General features: G+C 42.0%; 1 protein-coding gene across 3 annotated transcripts in view; it reads left to right on the forward strand.

Annotated features, from left to right (window-relative positions):
- LOC311234941 (ras and Rab interactor 2-like) overlaps positions 1-17,830 on the forward strand; it is a 155,640-nt gene that overhangs the window by 65,391 nt on the left and 72,419 nt on the right. For all 3 annotated transcript variants that reach the window (XM_084322221.1, XM_084322220.1, XM_084322222.1), the window contains 3 exons: positions 146-249; positions 4,427-4,637; positions 14,214-14,325. In XM_084322221.1, the coding sequence (XP_084178347.1) occupies positions 146-249; positions 4,427-4,637; positions 14,214-14,325 (427 nt within the window). The remainder of the gene's footprint in view (positions 1-145; positions 250-4,426; positions 4,638-14,213; positions 14,326-17,830) is intronic.

Here is a 17,830-nt window from a genome sequence, read left to right on the forward strand (position 1 = left end):
GATCGACTGCTTCTGTCTGTTGTCGTGTTGAGCTGATCGACTGCTTCTGTCTGTTGTCTCTCTGTCGTGTTGAGCTGATCGACTGCTTCTGTCTGTTGTCTCTGTCGTGTTGAGCTGACCGACTGCTTCTGTCTTGTCTGTTCAGCTGATCGACTCGTTCGCCTGGGAGATTGGGACGCTGAAGAAGGAGATGGTGCAGAAGGCTGAGCCCGCAGTGAAGGACCCAGAGACGGAAGACGCCCTGCAGGGGTGAGTGTGTGTGTGTGTGTGGGTGTGGGTGTGTGTGTGTGTGGGTGAGTGAGAGTGGGGGGGGTGTGTGTGTGTCCACAAGTCAAGGATAGGTAGATACATGTGTTTAGGGTTAAGTTAAGGTCGAGGTTAGAATTGGGGTTAAAGTTAAACCTGAACCAGTTCGTTTTGGGGGAAAAGTTAAGACAAAGTATGATTTATCTTTAGTATTAAATACATACAACTGAGAAAATCTGGATCCCTGGAGCACTGTTTGAAACTAGAAATGATCTGATTGGCTGTGGTGCTCCTCCCTGCCCACCACTTTTACCATACAAATTATCTGATTGGCTGTGGTGCTCCTCCCCTCCCACCACATTCACCATACAAAGAAGCAATGTTGGTTCACTTTCAAAGTGTGATATTTGGGGGATTTGTGTCGAGATTATAAACAATATTCAAGCATTTATACCTAGTTATAGTTGTTGTTTTTTTCTTCTCAAAACTAGCCAGTGAAGCTTTAAGGTAAGGGCATGTGGCGAGGTGTGAGGTTAGAGTAAGTGTCTGTGTCTGTCTGTCCACATCAATTACAAACAAGACGGTGAGTTGCATTTAATGAAATACAGTTCCTCATCTCCAACAACAGGGTGTGCTCTTGTCAAGTCGTTTATGTATGAGGTGTCATGTTGACGCCGGTTCCTGCTGACACAGAGTGACAAGATGGCGTGTGGCTATCAGAACCAGGCATGTTTATCTGTGCAGGAAGTGTTCTGGAATGTCCCTGGACCTGCGGCTTCTAGTTACTGGAATTGTCGGAGAACATGTTATGTGTGAGACGATGACACGTCAAGGTTGAACAGGGCTGTCCCCCACTGAACAGGGCTGTCCTCCACTGAACAGGGCTGTCCCCCACTGAACAGGGCTGTCCCCCACTGAACAGGGCTGTCCCCCACTGAACAGGGCTGTCCTCCACTGAACAGGGCTGTCCCCCACTGAACAGGGCTGTCCTCCACTGAACAGGGCTGTCCTCCACTGAACAGGGCTGTCCTCCACTGAACAGGGCTGTCCCCCACTGAACAGGGCTGTCCCCCACTGAACAGGGCTGTCCCCCACTGAACAGGGCTGTCCTCCATTGAACAGGGCTGTCCTCCATTGAACAGGGCTGTCCTCCACTGAACAGGGCTGTCCCCCACTGTGTCCTCCACTGAACAGGGCTGTCCTCCACTGAACAGGGCTGTCCTCCACTGAACAGGGCTGTCCCCCACTGTGTCCCCCACTGTGTCCTCCACTGAACAGGGCTGTCCTCCACTGAACAGGGCTGTCCCCCACTGTGTCCTCCACTGAACAGGGCTGTCCCCCACTGTGTCCTCCATTGAACAGGGCTGTCCTCCACTGAACAGGACTGTCCCCCACTGTGTCCTCCACTGAACAGGGCTGTCCCCCACTGTGTCCTCCACTGAACAGGGCTGTCCTCTATTGAACAGGGCTGTCCCCCACTGAACAGGGCTGTCCCCCACTGAACAGGGCTGTCCCCCACTGAACAGGGCTGTCCTCCATTGAACAGGGCTGTCCCCCACTGAACAGGGCTGTCCCCCACTGAACAGGGCTGTCCTCCACTGTGTCCTCCACTGAACAGGGCTGTCCTCCACTGAACAGGGCTGTCCTCCACTGAACACATTCTTACTCCACTTATAGGACTTCACAATTTGACAAATGTGTCGATTAAATAAACAAATTGATTAGTAGACAAAGTCCTTATTATGGACTTTGTCTACTAATTAACACTTTAATCGCCATGGGTTAAATTCATAATTTACCATCCCTCGCCAGCTCTATTTGTCTATGGAGAAGTTCCCCTTCTTTGCAGGGCTATAACTTTTTAAATTATATTGCTACATTGCCATTATTATGGCCCATTCAATGTCCTATATGTATTGTTCAGGGTGTAGCAACGTTAAACTTTTTCATTCACATATTCATACTAAAATATGGTCTAAACTAAGTATAAGTATGTTTTTATCGTTTTCTGCAGCTTTCTTCAGAACGTGATTTATAGCCCTAAATGCATTATATTGATGATCAAATACAGTTTGGTAGGAATCTGTGCGAGATGAAAAATTTCAACTGGACGTACTTCTAGAATGATCTACCTGATGATGACCGGATGGGCGGGGGATCGTTTATAATTCCGTGGGCAGCGTTGGATGATTCATCCAGAGTGGGTCATATGTTCATCATAGCAGTTTATATGGAATACGTTAGAAAATAACGCTGAATCTTACCGTATGTTCCTCGCGCCGTTGGACGATCAGCGTGGAGTAGACTGTTTTCGATTATGGGATGGTGATCCTGATGAACCATTTCCAGGTTGTATAATACTATATACGTCCAAATAACGTTGTTTATTGAGTTAGGGCGAGCGATTGATCATCCAGTGTGTTGAGATGGAGTCCGGCTACCGATCGCGAGTCTCCGGAGCACATATGGATGAGCACTTCCTGTTTGGCGTGCCCCTCCCTCTTGGCCGATCTGCCGATCGGCCACCAGATGGCGCTCTCGAACCGTTAGACAGTTGAGTGGAGCTCACCAGTACATCTCAGGGCTCCGGAAAGGAAATATGATTTCGATGACAGATTTTTGAAATATTGACATCAAAGACGAGTTACGGCGTCTTCGGCAGAATGAGCATGGCTAGGAATGACGTCTTAACTCGTCCCCGGCGATCATAGTGTTAATTAGTTTATTTAATCAACAAATTTGTCAAATTGTGATCCTCACGTGCGATCATACGTAAAGGACCTCTTTAAATCAGTGATCAGCGTGATCAAGGAACGCCTCATTCAGCATGTGATCAGGGAACGCCTCATTCAGCATGTGATCAGGGAACACCTCAATCAGCATGTGATCAGGGAACACCTCATTCAGCATGTGATCAGGGAACGCCTCATTCAGCATGTGATCAGGGAATGCCTCATTCAGCATGTGATCAGTGATGTGATGATGGGGATGCAAAACAACATGTACGAGACATAATACATGCACAACTGGAGATGGGTCAGCTATGGGTTAGCGCATAGGTAACCCACAGCAGAAAAGGGCCACTCTGCACGACATGTTCAATGAGATTTTGGAGGAGAATGGACCAGAAAGGCCAAGATCAAGCGCATCGCAGCAACTGAAAGGGTATCTTGCAGAGGTCTCCATTCCCAAAAATGAGAGTGCACTTGAATATTGGAGCAATAATCACATCCGTTTCCCTGTACTCGCACAGATGGCACGCAGATACCTATCTGCCCCATGCACCAGCGCGGACAGCGAGCGGCTGTTCAACCTGCTTTATTGTAATATACAATGTGAGAAAACTGACTCGATCTGCTTCGTGCTGCGTACTAGAGGGGCTTTCAGCTTGATAACCATTTATATGGTTGGTGTTATTATGAGTTTTAATAAAATCATGGAACATAATTGTTTGTCCATGTACTGTTATTCAGCAGCAGGCTATTATGAGCAAAATAAATGCGTTAGATTGGACATTTTGATGAATTATATCAAGCGGAGAACTGAGAAATTCGGCACTACTGATGAATGAAGTTATTTCAGAACACTGCCTATTGAGTAACAGACAAATGAGTGTGCATTAAAAAAGCAATGACTGCTTAAGAGGTTATTTACCGAACTAAAATATGCTTCAAATATTCGCATGAATAGAACAATTATAATTATTTAATTCCGAGGATGTCTGTAGAATCAATGTTATTATAGCAATCCTCAGGCATGCACCAGTCTTTCGGGGGAAATATGGTTCACTGACCGTCCTATGGACTACATCTGTATATTATTTATTTTAGATTATAGTGTTTATTTATTGTAACCATATTTATTGTAATGTGTAATATAACTGATAGGGCATACAGACCCTCATCTGCACCTTTGATCACATTGCCTACTTGCTCATATGCGTATATTCAGAGTTAATTATATTGTTTACCCTGCCCATACCTGTACCCCCCCCCCCCTCCATGCTGCTACGATGCCTGAATTTCCCCAAGGGGATCAATAAAGGAATATCTTATCTTTATGTGTATCTGTGCTTGTCTGAACACATATGCAAGGTAGTGAGGATGGCATTATACATTCATCTGTTTCCTTATAATATAATATATCTTTCTCTTTCTGTCTCTGTGTCTCTCTCTCTTAGGCTGAGTGGGGAAGTGGGCGGTCTCTTCATGCAGGCCCCGCCCTGTGGCGGCATGGGGGTGGGGCTTGCCAGAGCAAGGGATTCAGGCTACGACTCCCTGCGCCGCCGGATGAGTATCCTGGACCGGCTGGTTCAGACGCATGCCGTGTGGCTCCAGCTGAGTCTGAGTCACCAGGACGCGACGCGCATCCTGCACAGCAGACCTGCCGGGGTGAGAGACCTGCAGACAGTCTACAAGTATTTTATTGATCCCGAGGGAAATTCAGCACCTCCAGCCGATAACAGGGCTCTTATTCACAGAGCCAGGAGAGCTAATCTGATCCTCTGTGACGAAGCTGACTCGAGGTCAGTCGTCCCAAAATCACAAATACATTATTCCCTGCCCTGAATAGCCGTCTCATATTCAAAAGTAAATTAACTGTCAGTAGATTAGGTACATGGTAAAATGGTAAATGGTGCATTTATATAACAGCCTTTATCCTAAGTAGGGATGCACCGATCCGATATTGGTATCGGTATCGGCCGCCGATATCAGTAAAATAGCTGGATCGGGTATCGGTAAAAAAATTATAATAATATCTGATATATATATATATATATATTTTTTTTTAAATAAGAAATAACCATTCAGTACATTTATATCTATGTGTTAATTTGTTACATTTAGTTTCACTAAGTTAGGAAAGTAATGTTTTAAGTCGAGTCTGATGTTGCCTTGCACAAAATAATGATCCCAGTCTCTTCCACACAGTGACAGTGAGGCATACAGTTTATTAATTGAATGAATGAAGTTTATTTTCTGTCTTTGTTTACAACAAATCAAAAACACACTTGTGATCCTTTACAATTCTTAAAAACGAAATATATTTTAACACTTTGATCGCCATGGTTCAAATTCATAATTTACCATCCCTAGCCAGCTCTATTTGTCTATGGAGAAGTTCCCCTTCTTTGCAGGGCTATAACTTTTTAAATTATATTGCTAAATTGCCATTATTATGGCCCATTCAATGTCCTATATGTATTGTTCAGGGTGTAGCAACGATATACTTTTTCATTCACATATTCATACTAAAATATGGTCTAAAGTATAAGTATGTTTTTATCGTTTTCTGCAGCTTTCTTCAGAACGTGATTTATAGCCCTAAATGCATTATATTGATGATCAAATACAGTTTGGTAGGAATCTGTGCGAGATAAAAAATTTCAACTGGATGTACTTCTAGAAGTTACTACGTATCATCTGATTGATTGATTGATTGATTGATTGAAAACTTTATTAACAGATTGCAGAATGGGTACAGTACAGTACAGCTCAATACATACAATTGTTAAGGGGATGCAGACCAGAGAAAGACTTTCGTCTTGTTTACATCAGGGTCCCCCATTTTCAATTCATCGTAACATATATGACATACATGACATACAGATAGACAGTACTGCTACATCTATACATTTATGACATACCAGATTTGCAATTACAGTACTGTTTGTGATACAAAAAGAGTCCAGAAAAAAAAAAAGTATATACATTTGACGTAGAAACTACATTGGATTGGGTAGGTGGGGGTGGGGGGGGACTGTACATTGGAGGTGGTTGGGTGGGTGGGGGGGGGGGGGGGGGGGGGAGGGTAGGAGGGGTGGGTGGGGGACACTGTACAACTGTACAAACAAAACTGTACATTGGATTATTGACAAGACCATACTTGGTAATTTACTGTACATTGGAGGGGGTTGTGTTCGGACATTTACAGGGGCCAGTTTCGAGTTGCAGTCTCCCTTAGGTGTTTTTTGAGAGTGTTTTTGAAAGTGGGTAGTGATTCACATTCCTTTACAGCTTTAGGTAGGGCGTTCCACATTGATGTGGCATAATTGCGAAACGTGTTTAGTCGCTTGTTTGAGCCGAATCTGGGTTTAACATGATTTGTGGAGCTCCCTCTGGTGTTGTGATCGTGGTATTCACTGACCTTTGGGAAGTATTTTGACATGTACATGGGTACCTTGGTCGTGTAGTGTATCTTGTAGACCAGGCCCATTGCAAGTTGCTGTACTCTGTCGTCTACTCTAAGCCATCCTAGGTTGTCAAACTGGGCAGGGGTGAGGTGGGTTCTAGGAGTAAGGTCAAGCAGTAGTCTGACCAGTTTGTTTTGAGATGTTTGTAATTTTGTTTTTAGCGCCTTTGAGGTGCTTTGGTACCATGAGGTGCAAGCATAGTCGTAGTACCCTTGAATGAGTGCTCCTGCTAGAGTCTTCAGGGTATTCTTGTTTACCAGTGAGGAGATCCGGTACAAGAATCGAGTTTGTTGGTTGACTTTTTTTTATTACATTGGATGCCATTTTGTCACAGGAAAGATTTGCCTCTAGGATGGAACCCAGGTAGGTAATATCTTCTTTCCTTGTGACAATATTGTCACCCACTGTAACTGAGAAGCCGTCGGTCTTGCTGAGTTTGTTATTTGAACCGAAGAGAATGGACTCTGTTTTGCCCATGTGTAATGATAGTTTGTTATCAGCGAGCCATATGCAGATTTTGCCTAGTTCTGAGCTGAGGGTTTTTTCAACCTGTAACTTGTTCTTGTCAGAGACCAGCAGGGCTGAGTCGTCCGCAAACAGGAACAAGTTGCAGTCACAAGCTGACGACATGTCATTTGCATAAATTAGGAACAGTAGCGGACCTAGTATGCTTCCTTGTGGAACACCACAGCTTACTGTGAGGGGGGGGGGATAGGGTACCGTTTACCTCCACCATCTGCTCTCTCCCCTCCAGGTAGGATTGCATCCAGCTCACTGATAGACTATCAAAACCAATTGCTTTTAGCTTGTCAATCAGAATGGTGTGATTGACAGTGTCGAAGGCCTTTTGTAGGTCCAACATGACCATGCCGCAGTATGATGACCGGATGGGCGAGGGGGCGTTTATAATTCCGTGGGCAGCGTTAGATGATTCATCCAGTGTGGGTCATATGGTCATCATAGCAGTTTATATGGAACACAATAGAATATAACGCTGCAACTCACCGTGGCTTCCTCGCGCCGCTGGCAGATGAGCGTGGAACAGAATTTTTTCTATTATGGGATGGAGAAATGCCCGATCCATTTCCAGGTTGTATAATAGTATATACGTCCAAATCATGTTGTTTTTTCGAGTTATTTGCACCGATCGATGTTCCGATTTGAACCGCTAGAGAGTTGAGTGGAGCTTTGCAGTGTATCTCAGGGCTCCGGAGGGGAAATATGATTTCGATCACAGATTTTTGAAATATTGATATCAAAGACGAGTTACGGCGTCTTCGGCAGAATGAGCATGGCTAGGAATGACGTCTAAACACGTCATCGGCGACCATAGTGTTAATATAATTTTTTTTTTTAAACATGGATAAATATTTTTTATTTTTTTGGATAAAAAAAATTGACAATGGGTATCGGATCGGTATCGGTATTGGCCGATACCCAAACCCAGGTATTGGTATCGGGACTGAAAAAGTCGGATCGGTGCATCCCTAATCCTAAGCGCTTTACAATTTGTTCCTCATATTTTACCCGTTCACTCACACATTCACACACCCATGGTGGAGGCGGGCATGCAAGGTGGCAACCTGCTCATCGGGAGCAGTTAGGGGTTAAGTGTCTTGCTCAAGGACACTTCGACACTCTGCCCGGGAGGAGTGGGAATCGAACCGGGAACCTCCGGAAACTCCTGTTTTTATACATAATCAGATTGTTTTTAGTAATATTGTGCACGAGCATTAGACTAGAGGTTCCAGTAGTGGGCAGTTTGAATTGCCAGGTCCTAGAACCAGCGCTTTGGGGAGATCTTTTATTTTTAGAGCATTAACTCTTTGGAATGGCCTGCCTCGGAACCTCTGCTGCATTTACAGTAGATTCACTTTTTTAAATAATCTTAAATAGTTTTTAAATTGTTTTTAACACTGTAAAGTAATTTTTTGTTTTTGTTTTACACTAATGTAATTTTAGCTATCTTAATTGTTACAGTAGGTTCATTATGCATTGTGTGTACTGACTTTTAATAATTTTTTTTGCAATAGTGATTGTTTTTGTATGTTTTTTTGTGTGTGGACCCCAGGAAGACTAGCTGGTTGCTATCGCACCAGCTAATGGGGATCCCTAATAAAATGTAATCAAATCAAATTACCAGACTGCTAGATTCAAATGTATTGTCATTATACAGCACAAGTACAGTACAACAAAACAAGTACAACAAAAATAAGTTTAGCATTGAACCAGAGTGCTAATGTAACAGTAAAGTGCAATAGCAATATACAATGTACTGTTATGCCCTGTAAGGTGACCTTGGGTGTTTTGAAAGGCGCCTCCAAATAAAATTTATTATTATTATTATTATTATTATTATTATTATTATTATTATTATTATTATTATTATTATTATTATTATTATTATTATTATTGTTGATAAACTGGATATTAACACATTGAGTGCCACGCCCCTTCCGGGAAACTAGGTCTAGATTGCCACCGCTTTAATCAATGGGAGGACGGGGATATTTGCGAACGCTTAAATTATATCTTAAATTATGGCTATGGGTCTAATACACCCGTCGCTTATCAATGACTTGCTTGCAGTCAACATGTACGAAACAGATTGTTTTTTCATCGGTACATTTCCGTTTTATACCGTTTTGAATACGAGTATAGTTTTGGAGATTTCTAGTAATTCCAGAGAAAGACACGATAATCGCCCTTTAGTGGAATACACAAAACAATTTTTCGACTGATTTATGAATCGTTTTCAAATAAAGGCTAGATTATCGATAGTATATGTGTCCTCATGCACGAAGAGAAGCGGGGTCTGAAAAATCGCTTCTCCGTACTTTGATTGGCGCGAACCTCACACACACACACACACACACACACATGCTCCGATGGCGGAGAAAGGAACATCTGATTACCCCAAGATTCGTAACATAAAGGCCTTACCTCACATCTGATATCATGCAAAAAGATTAATCCAATTCCTGATCGCCATTCCAAATATCGATCGCGTCCATTGATCCAAAGTTATAGTCCCCCAGGCAATGCAATAGTATCCAGCTGTAGGCCCGAGAAGTAAAACCTGGACCGGATTTATTTTTTTTGATGCACAGTCCCAGCCAATCCAATGATGTGCAACACCATCAGGGAGACGATAGGCGGCGGTATTTGCCCTTTGCGAGCTCAGACCCATTCCCAATGATAACATCAAGCTGGATGGATGAAAAATGAATGGATATCGCTAATAAAAGAAATAACGATTAAAACCCGACTATACTTGTGATTGGCACTCAAGCGATGGCGAGTTAACCTGACTATACTCGTGGTTGGCACTGAATGGGTTAAATATATAAACAGTACTACTGAGTAATAGTGCTAATCAGATGTATTGGTTGTACAGTGTTATAGTATTATTATGTACAGTGTAGGGCTGTCTTACATACTTCGAAGCTTCGTTCGATGGGCATGGGATTCGAATGGGAAAATAAAATTCGAATGTATTAATAAAAAAAATAAAAAATTTTATTTGCAAAATCAACTCTGCCTCTCATGTTAACTACAACAAGCAATGCTGTTTGTTATTTAAGATGAGGTCGGACTCGGCACTGACAGATTTGTGTTCATTGTGCTGCTTTTATAAAGCCTCAAATGACTGCTTACAATATTTCATGAAAGCAGTGTTTAGTTTGTCTAAGATTTAAAAAGGTTTCAACTTTACAGCACTGACAAAGTTGAACAAAGTGCTGTACAAGTCCCACAACATAAAATTAAAAAAATTATAATTTAATAAAAAAAAATATTTTAATTTTTTTAATCTTGAAGCTTCGAATTAAAATCGAATCTCGGCCCCCGAAGCTTTGAATGCCAAAAAAAATTCGAAGGTCAGCCCTAGTACAGTGATACAGGTATAAAGACAATATGGTAGTAGCTCAGTAGGAAGTGTTCCTGACTGGTTACAGTCATGCAAATGCTGTGTTAACTCACTCGAGGCCAAACCCGAGATAGTCCGTGTTAACTCGCCATGCTTTGGGCGCCAAACCAGAGAAAATCCGGGTTTTAATCCATATTTCTTTTATTAGCGATATCCATTCATTTTTCATCCATCCAGCCTGACGATATCATTGGGACTGGGTCTGAGCTCGCAAAGGGCAAATACCGCCCCCTATTGTCTCCCGGATGGTATTGCACATGATTGGATTGAGTGGGACAGTGCAGCAAAAAAATCACACTCGGAGCAGCGTGGATCTATGTGTTTTTGGATATAACGTTGGATCAATAAACGCGATCAATATTTGGAATGGCGATGATGTGTGTGTACACGGAGAACCGATTTTTCAGACCCCGCTGTTCTTTGTGCATAAGTACACATATAATATCGATAATCTAGCGTTTATTTGAAAACCATTCATAAAGCAAGCGGCACGATTTCTAAGGAAATACATTTAAGCTTGCTTTGCTGGAGTGAGAGGCGGAGTCACGGAGTTGGAGAGAAGAAGTGGGGACAGAATGGGTTGGAGAGTGATAGGCAACCTTCGGAACGAAGAAGCCACCTAATGATGATGATTGCTGGCGTTTATTGAGATGAGACAGAACGCTCTAGAAATATATTGATATTCATCACGGTATAAAATGGAAATGTATGAAAAAATTATCCGTTTCGTGCATGTTGACTGGAAGCAACTCATTGACGACCACACATGTTATTTAGATCTATTGGTATTATATTTTCTATGTTTTATGCACTCGCAAATAAGTCCTTTCCGCCATTGTGTACAGCGTTGGCCCAGAAGGGCATCAGCAGAGGGCGCTGTTGGCCCTGAAAGAGTTAAAGAAGAATGGTTGTTTACAAATATGACATCAGAACTGACATCAGTTCTGAATGGCTTGTTTAACACATTCCCTGCCACGCAATTTGAGCATCTTATACCACTCTAAGTCTATGGAGACTTTGCAGGGCTATAACTTTTTAAATTGTATTGCTAAATTGACATTACTATGGCCCATTCAACATCGATTATCTATCGTTCAGGATGTGGGAACGTTATACTTTTTCATTCATACGGAAATACCGTCTAGAATATAAATATGTTTTTATCGTTTTCTGCAGTAATTCATAGAACGCTAGTTATAGGCCTAAACGCATAATATAGATTATCGATCGCAGTTTAAAAAATCCAACTGAATACGATCCTAAACGTTATGACTCATCATGCGCGGATGAACGGGGGGGGGGGTCGTTTATAAGTCCGTGATCGTCAGTAAATGCTTTATGTAGTATGGGTTGATTTATTGATCAGTTGGTTTGTAAACAAAGAAATGTACAATCGCCTTGAAACTGACGTCAGCGTCCTCTTACCGTTGGCAGATGAGACTGGAGCAAAAAGATCCCACTTATTTGACGGCGATCGAGTCGATCCATCTCTGGTTTGTATAATAATAATAACAGCCCAAATCATGTTGATTATTGAGTTATGGCAGCGATCCATATACACTGTGTGTGTCTTGAGTCCCGCGACACTATGTGAGTGCCGGACGCATTTCCCAGACGCACCGAGATCGACTCGTCCATTTCCGGTTTGGTAACTCGCCGATCATCCACCAGGCGGCAGTATTGAAGCGTTGCAGAGTTGTGCAAGCTCCCACTGCATCAGACCAGGCTCCGTGAGGAAATTATGAATAACATGGCGAAAAAATGAAATATGATCTCAATAACGTCGTACGCCGTGGAATGGCAGAATTAGCATGAACTTGAAACACGTCGTAAGCCGTTTCCGGCGCTGGATGTGTTAATCTGAATATGTTTTCTCAGATAACAACCCTGGTGGCCAAAAGGATACAGAGAATCAATTAGGCTTGGGCGGTATATTTTTTTTCATACCGTCATACCTTGATTACCTAATACCCCAGTATACGGTATATGACGGTATGACTTTCATTTTCATCAGCGGGGGTTACCTAAAGTTAGTTTAGGTTCGTGTTAACGTTAGATAATGTACAAAATAAACGTATTCCGCTGCTATAGACGTCGCTCTTTTATTTTGAAACCCCCCAGAAAGGAAGTCATTATATTAGCTTTAGTGTTAGCTCCGGTTAGCTCCGTTAGCATGCAGTAGTTAGTAGTATATCAATACCAGCCATTGGATTACTGTTTTCTAAATTGGGGAGGCTTTTAATCGTCAAGGTAAGAGGATTTTAAGTCATGGTATCCATAAACTTCAATCGGTTCGGATCCTTTGAATGAATGCGAATGTAAGCAAACAGGGCTTCACGTAGAAATCACTGACTGCGCTCAGAGAGGAGTCGTTCGGCAAAAAAAAATTCAGAGTATATCTGCTTAGAAAACGTAATTGTCCAATTCAATTATTTTTTATTTCTCCACGTGGTAAATACACAGGTCACAACATGTTTACAGGAACGTTTTGGAGTTGTATTTGGAGTGTATTTCGTGACTGTAGGGAACGTCAGGCTCTAACCCTCCCCCACTTCCAGTGATTAAGCTACGCTAACGGAGCGACGTTCCCTAAGCTAAATGCACGCACAGAGATAAAAAGGGTATGTATCTTCTTGTCTAACTCCAGGGAAGATGTTAAATAAGCTAATTTCCCAAAATGTTGGAGTTTTCCTTTAATGGCTAGCCATTAACACTGACGAAGGAACACCTGTTCCGAAACATGTTTGTATTCGGCTGTGATTAAAACTTATTGAACCTGAGAGTGCTGGTCCGGCTTCCTGCTTTCTTCTACTTAAATCTTCGGGATTGCAGCACCCAGTGTCAAATATTGAGAGCGCGGTCTATCTTGACTTTCATCTTTTCCCAGTGACAAATCCACAGAACGGGACCTTTAATGGACCAGCTAGCTTAGCTGTTGGCCAAAAACACCTCTTCCGGAGTTTTAAGCTAGGCTAGTGGTCCGTATCCGCTTCCATTCATTTGTGCTAAGCTAGGCATATCACACTCCAAGTGATTTGGATTAACTTCACAACTGCAAATCCCAAAAAATCCTAAATGGACTCATTATATGGTTCTTCAGTACAAGGGTTCAATTGGTGATAGAGAGTGGCACATCTAATCAATCTAAATCATATAATAGTAGACTTTTCTATAATATAATAATAGACTTTCTATAATATAATAATATACTTTCCTATAATCTAATAATAGACCTCCATATCATCAAACAATAGACTTTCCTATCATCTATTAATAGACCGTTATATTATCTCACCCTGTTAACATTTTTCAAAAGAACATTGTACTACAAAGCTCCCATTCATGCTACAACAACACAATAATAATAGACAATGCAAACCTTACAACCGCTCCGCACACAAAGACAGCCTCAGAATCATGAATGGGGACTAGAGACTCACTCGTTCAGCAGGTTCCTGACTGGGTTCTTTCCCCTTTCCCCCACCCACTATACACAGACTTGGCTGACAGGAGGAGCACGTTCAGTGCTAGACTAAGGCTCCCAAGATGTAGCACTGAACGGCACAGGAAGTCTTTCATTCCGACAGCCATCAGACTTTATAATGCATCACTGTGCCTCACTGCATCCCTGAGCACAGGGTGACAGTACTATCTTCCTGGACTTTTACCGTTACTTTTAAAACCGACATTGTACAATTTTACACTACTACTGTACACTATTGTATATTTCTGTATATTTTTACTGTATTTTATATTATTTAGAATGTATATACATAACAGTATTGTAGTGCCAAATTTCCCTCGGGATGAATAAAGTATTTCTATTCTATTCTATTGTGGCCCCAGACGTTCCTGGTGCGGAGGTCAAGCTGCTTGCAGAGGAAGGTCATCTCTCTCCGCATGGACAAAGACTCTGAGATGACCATCAAAGACTTCCCTGTCAAGGAGAGTCAGTACAGTAAGTACTTGTTAAAGTCTTTATTCCTAAATGGCTCGATGCCACTTCTGCATTACCCATGTTCAACTTCCAACACACCCTGAGGAACCATACTCTTTTAACACTTTCGGGGCCATTTACGTATATATACGTTATTGGGCGCCAATGGTTAACGGCCTATCGTTTTCCCTTTTTTTCTATTTTAATATCCTATTCAATGTCAGGGACCTGTATGTTGCCGTTAAAAGGCATACTGAGCAGGCATTAAAGCGTTCCGTCTTGAGACGGATATCCGTCCATTTGATTTGGAGATTCCGTCATTTGATTCGGAGTCGTGACGGATTTTAACCTGAGCCAATCAGAGGCGTCAAATATCATAAAGGGAATTTTTTTTCCTACCGCGCCCGCGCCAAGCAGTCATTTGCGAGCAATCGACAAATTCTCATGCAAATGCAACCAACCAGAAGGCGAGATTGTTCTGAGTTTACAGCGCTTTCACCCGCCTCCGCTGTGCTCAGCACCAATGGGAAGCGACTATTTGCTTTTTCAGTTTCTGAAAGTCGGCCATTGCTATCTAGCTCTACTCGAGACGGAGTAAACTTGACTCGACAACACTGACATGCGGCAACCTTTCAGAGACGGTAAGTTCATTTGACTTATTCTAGTCTAAAGAAACATATATATTACTATTGCTATTGATAAATCTAGGTAACGTGAATGCCACAAAACGAATGCCTTTTGTTAACACTTTGGTCGCCAGGCTTATATTCTTAATATACCATCCTCCGCCAGCTCTATTTGTCTATGGGGATGTTTACCTTCTTTGCAGGGCTATACATTTTTTAATTGTATTGCTAAATTGACATTACTATGGCCCATTCAACGTCAAGTATCTATTGTTCAGGGTGTAGCAACGTTATACTTTTTCATTCACATATTCATACTAAAATACGGTCTAAAGTATAAGTATGTTTTTATATCGTTTTCTGCAGCTTTCTCCAGAACGTGATTTATAGCCCCAAATGCATTATATTGATGATCAAATACAGTTTGATAGGAATCTGCGCGAGATAAAAAATTTCAAATGGACGTGCTTCTAGAAGTTACTACTGATCATCTGATGTTGACCGGATGGGGGGGGGGGTCGTTTATAATTCCGTGGCCAACGTTAGATGATTCATCTAGTGTGGGTGATATGATCATTAGAGCAGTTAGTATCGAACACGTTAAAAAATAACGCTGAATCTTACCGTAGCTTCCTCATAGCGTTGGGCGATGAGCGTGGAACAGAAATATTCCTATTATGGGATGTAGAAATATGCGATCCATTTCCAGGTTTTATAATAGTATATACGTCCAAATCATGTTGTTTATCGAGTTATTGGTAATGGATTGCTATCCGTTGTGTCTAGCTCGAGTCCTGGGACTATTACCGAGTGATCGGACCGAATTGGAATGAGCACCAGCTTCCATTTCCTGTTTCTGCTCTAGGCGATCCGCCGATCGGCCACCAGATGGCGCTCTTGAACCGTTGGAGAGTTGAGAGGGGATCAACAGTAGATCTCAAGTCTCCGGGGGAGAAATATGATTTCGATCACAGATTTTTGAAATATTGATATCAAAGACGTGGTACGGCGTCTTTGGCAGAATGAGCATGGCGGGGAAAGACGTGCTACGGCGTTTTTGGCGACCATAGTGTTAATCAGAACGTTATTTACGCGACAACCAGTGTGTTGTTGTTGTTGCGTGTGCATGTGTGTGCTTGCGGCGCTCGCTTTCCGTGTATGATAAATGTACATATGAATGTTGATAAATCTAGGTAACGTTAATGCCACAAAACGGCACAAATTTTTTTCTAACGGAAACCCGGGCCTAGGCTACTGGGGGCTGTCTGTAGTGGTGAGTTGTTAACTTGTTCCGTGTGCCGCAAGAAAAACAGAAACAACACATTTGTCATTGTCGTGTTACTTCACAGTACCCCCTCCTAATGTACAGTCTCCTCCCCATCATATGTATAATCTCTGTTAGGATCTCTGGGTAACAGTACTGTATATTTGCATATCGTATATGTCACAAATGTAACATTACTATATACCTGTAGTATGTCATGTATGTCATGTATGTCACTATGAATTGAAAATGGGGGACCCTGATGTAAACAAGACGAACGTCTTTCTCTGGTCTGCATCCCCTTAACAATTGTGTCATCTGTGTTTCACTACTCACTTGAGTGCATGCTTACCAACTGTCCGTCTGCAACACTACTATCACCGACATCTAAGAAGGGAGATCCCCCCTTGAATGGCCCTTCTAAGGTTTCTCTCCTCCACACTGCCTGTGGAGCATTTTTACCTATTGTTAGGTTTTAGTGAGTTTTTCCTTACCTTCGCGTGGGGTATGTCTGGGAGTGCTTGAATTCTTTCATTTATTTGCATTTATTTTAAATTTGTTGGACCTTATGGTGTCTTTGTTCTGTTCTTGACTTATTGTTATGTTTTCTTCTTGACTTGTTTAAAGAAGACCTGTACGGCCCATGGGGACATTAACGTGTGTTGTTGGGCCTTATAAATAAATTTGATTTGATTTGATTTGAATTGTGTGTATTGAGCTGTACTGTATTGTACCCATTCTGCAATCTGTTAAATATTGATTGATTGTTATTAACAGATTGCAGAATGGGTACAATACAGTACAGCTCAATACACACAATTGTTAAGGGGATGCAGACCAGAGAAAGACTTTCGTCTTGTTTACATCAGGGTCCCCCATTTTCAATTCATCATAACATATATGACACACATGACATACAGATAGACAATACTGCTACATCTATACATTTATGACATACCAGATTTACAAATACAGTATTGTTTGTGATACAAACATAGTCTAAAAAAGAGAGTATACATTTGACGAAGAAACTGTACATTGGAGGAGGTTGGGTAGGTGGGGTGGGGGGGACTGTACATTGGAGGTGGTTGGGTGGGTGGGATGGGGGGGGGTTGTAACTGTACATTGGATTATCGACGAAACCTTACTTGGTCCCAAGAAGAGGGTCTTGTGTATTAAATAAAGTTTTCATTCATTCACTCTGGATCTGGTAAATCCAGTAGCAATACACACAATTGTTAAGGGGATGCAGACCAGAGAAAGGCGTTTGTCTTGTTTACATCATCAGGGTCCCCCATTTTCAATTCATAGTGACATTTATGACATACACAACATACATGACATCATGACATTTATGACATAGGGACATACATGACTTAGAGGTATATAGTACTGTTACATTTGTCACATATACGATATGCAAATATACAGTACTCTTACCCAGAGATCCTAACAGTAAGTATATACATATGATGAGGAGGAGACTGTACATTAGGAGGGGGTGGGTGGTAAAAAATATATACAAATGGTGGTCAGGAGACTGTCCATTGTTGTTGTGGCATAATTGCCAAACGTGTTTAGTCCCTTGTTTGTATGATAACAAGCCGTTGAGTTCATGGTTCAAAGTAGGGGTGGA

This window comes from Notolepis coatsorum (genome assembly GCF_963971535.1).
Source record: "Notolepis coatsorum genome assembly, chromosome: 9".
Lineage (NCBI taxonomy): Eukaryota > Metazoa > Chordata > Actinopteri > Aulopiformes > Paralepididae > Notolepis > Notolepis coatsorum.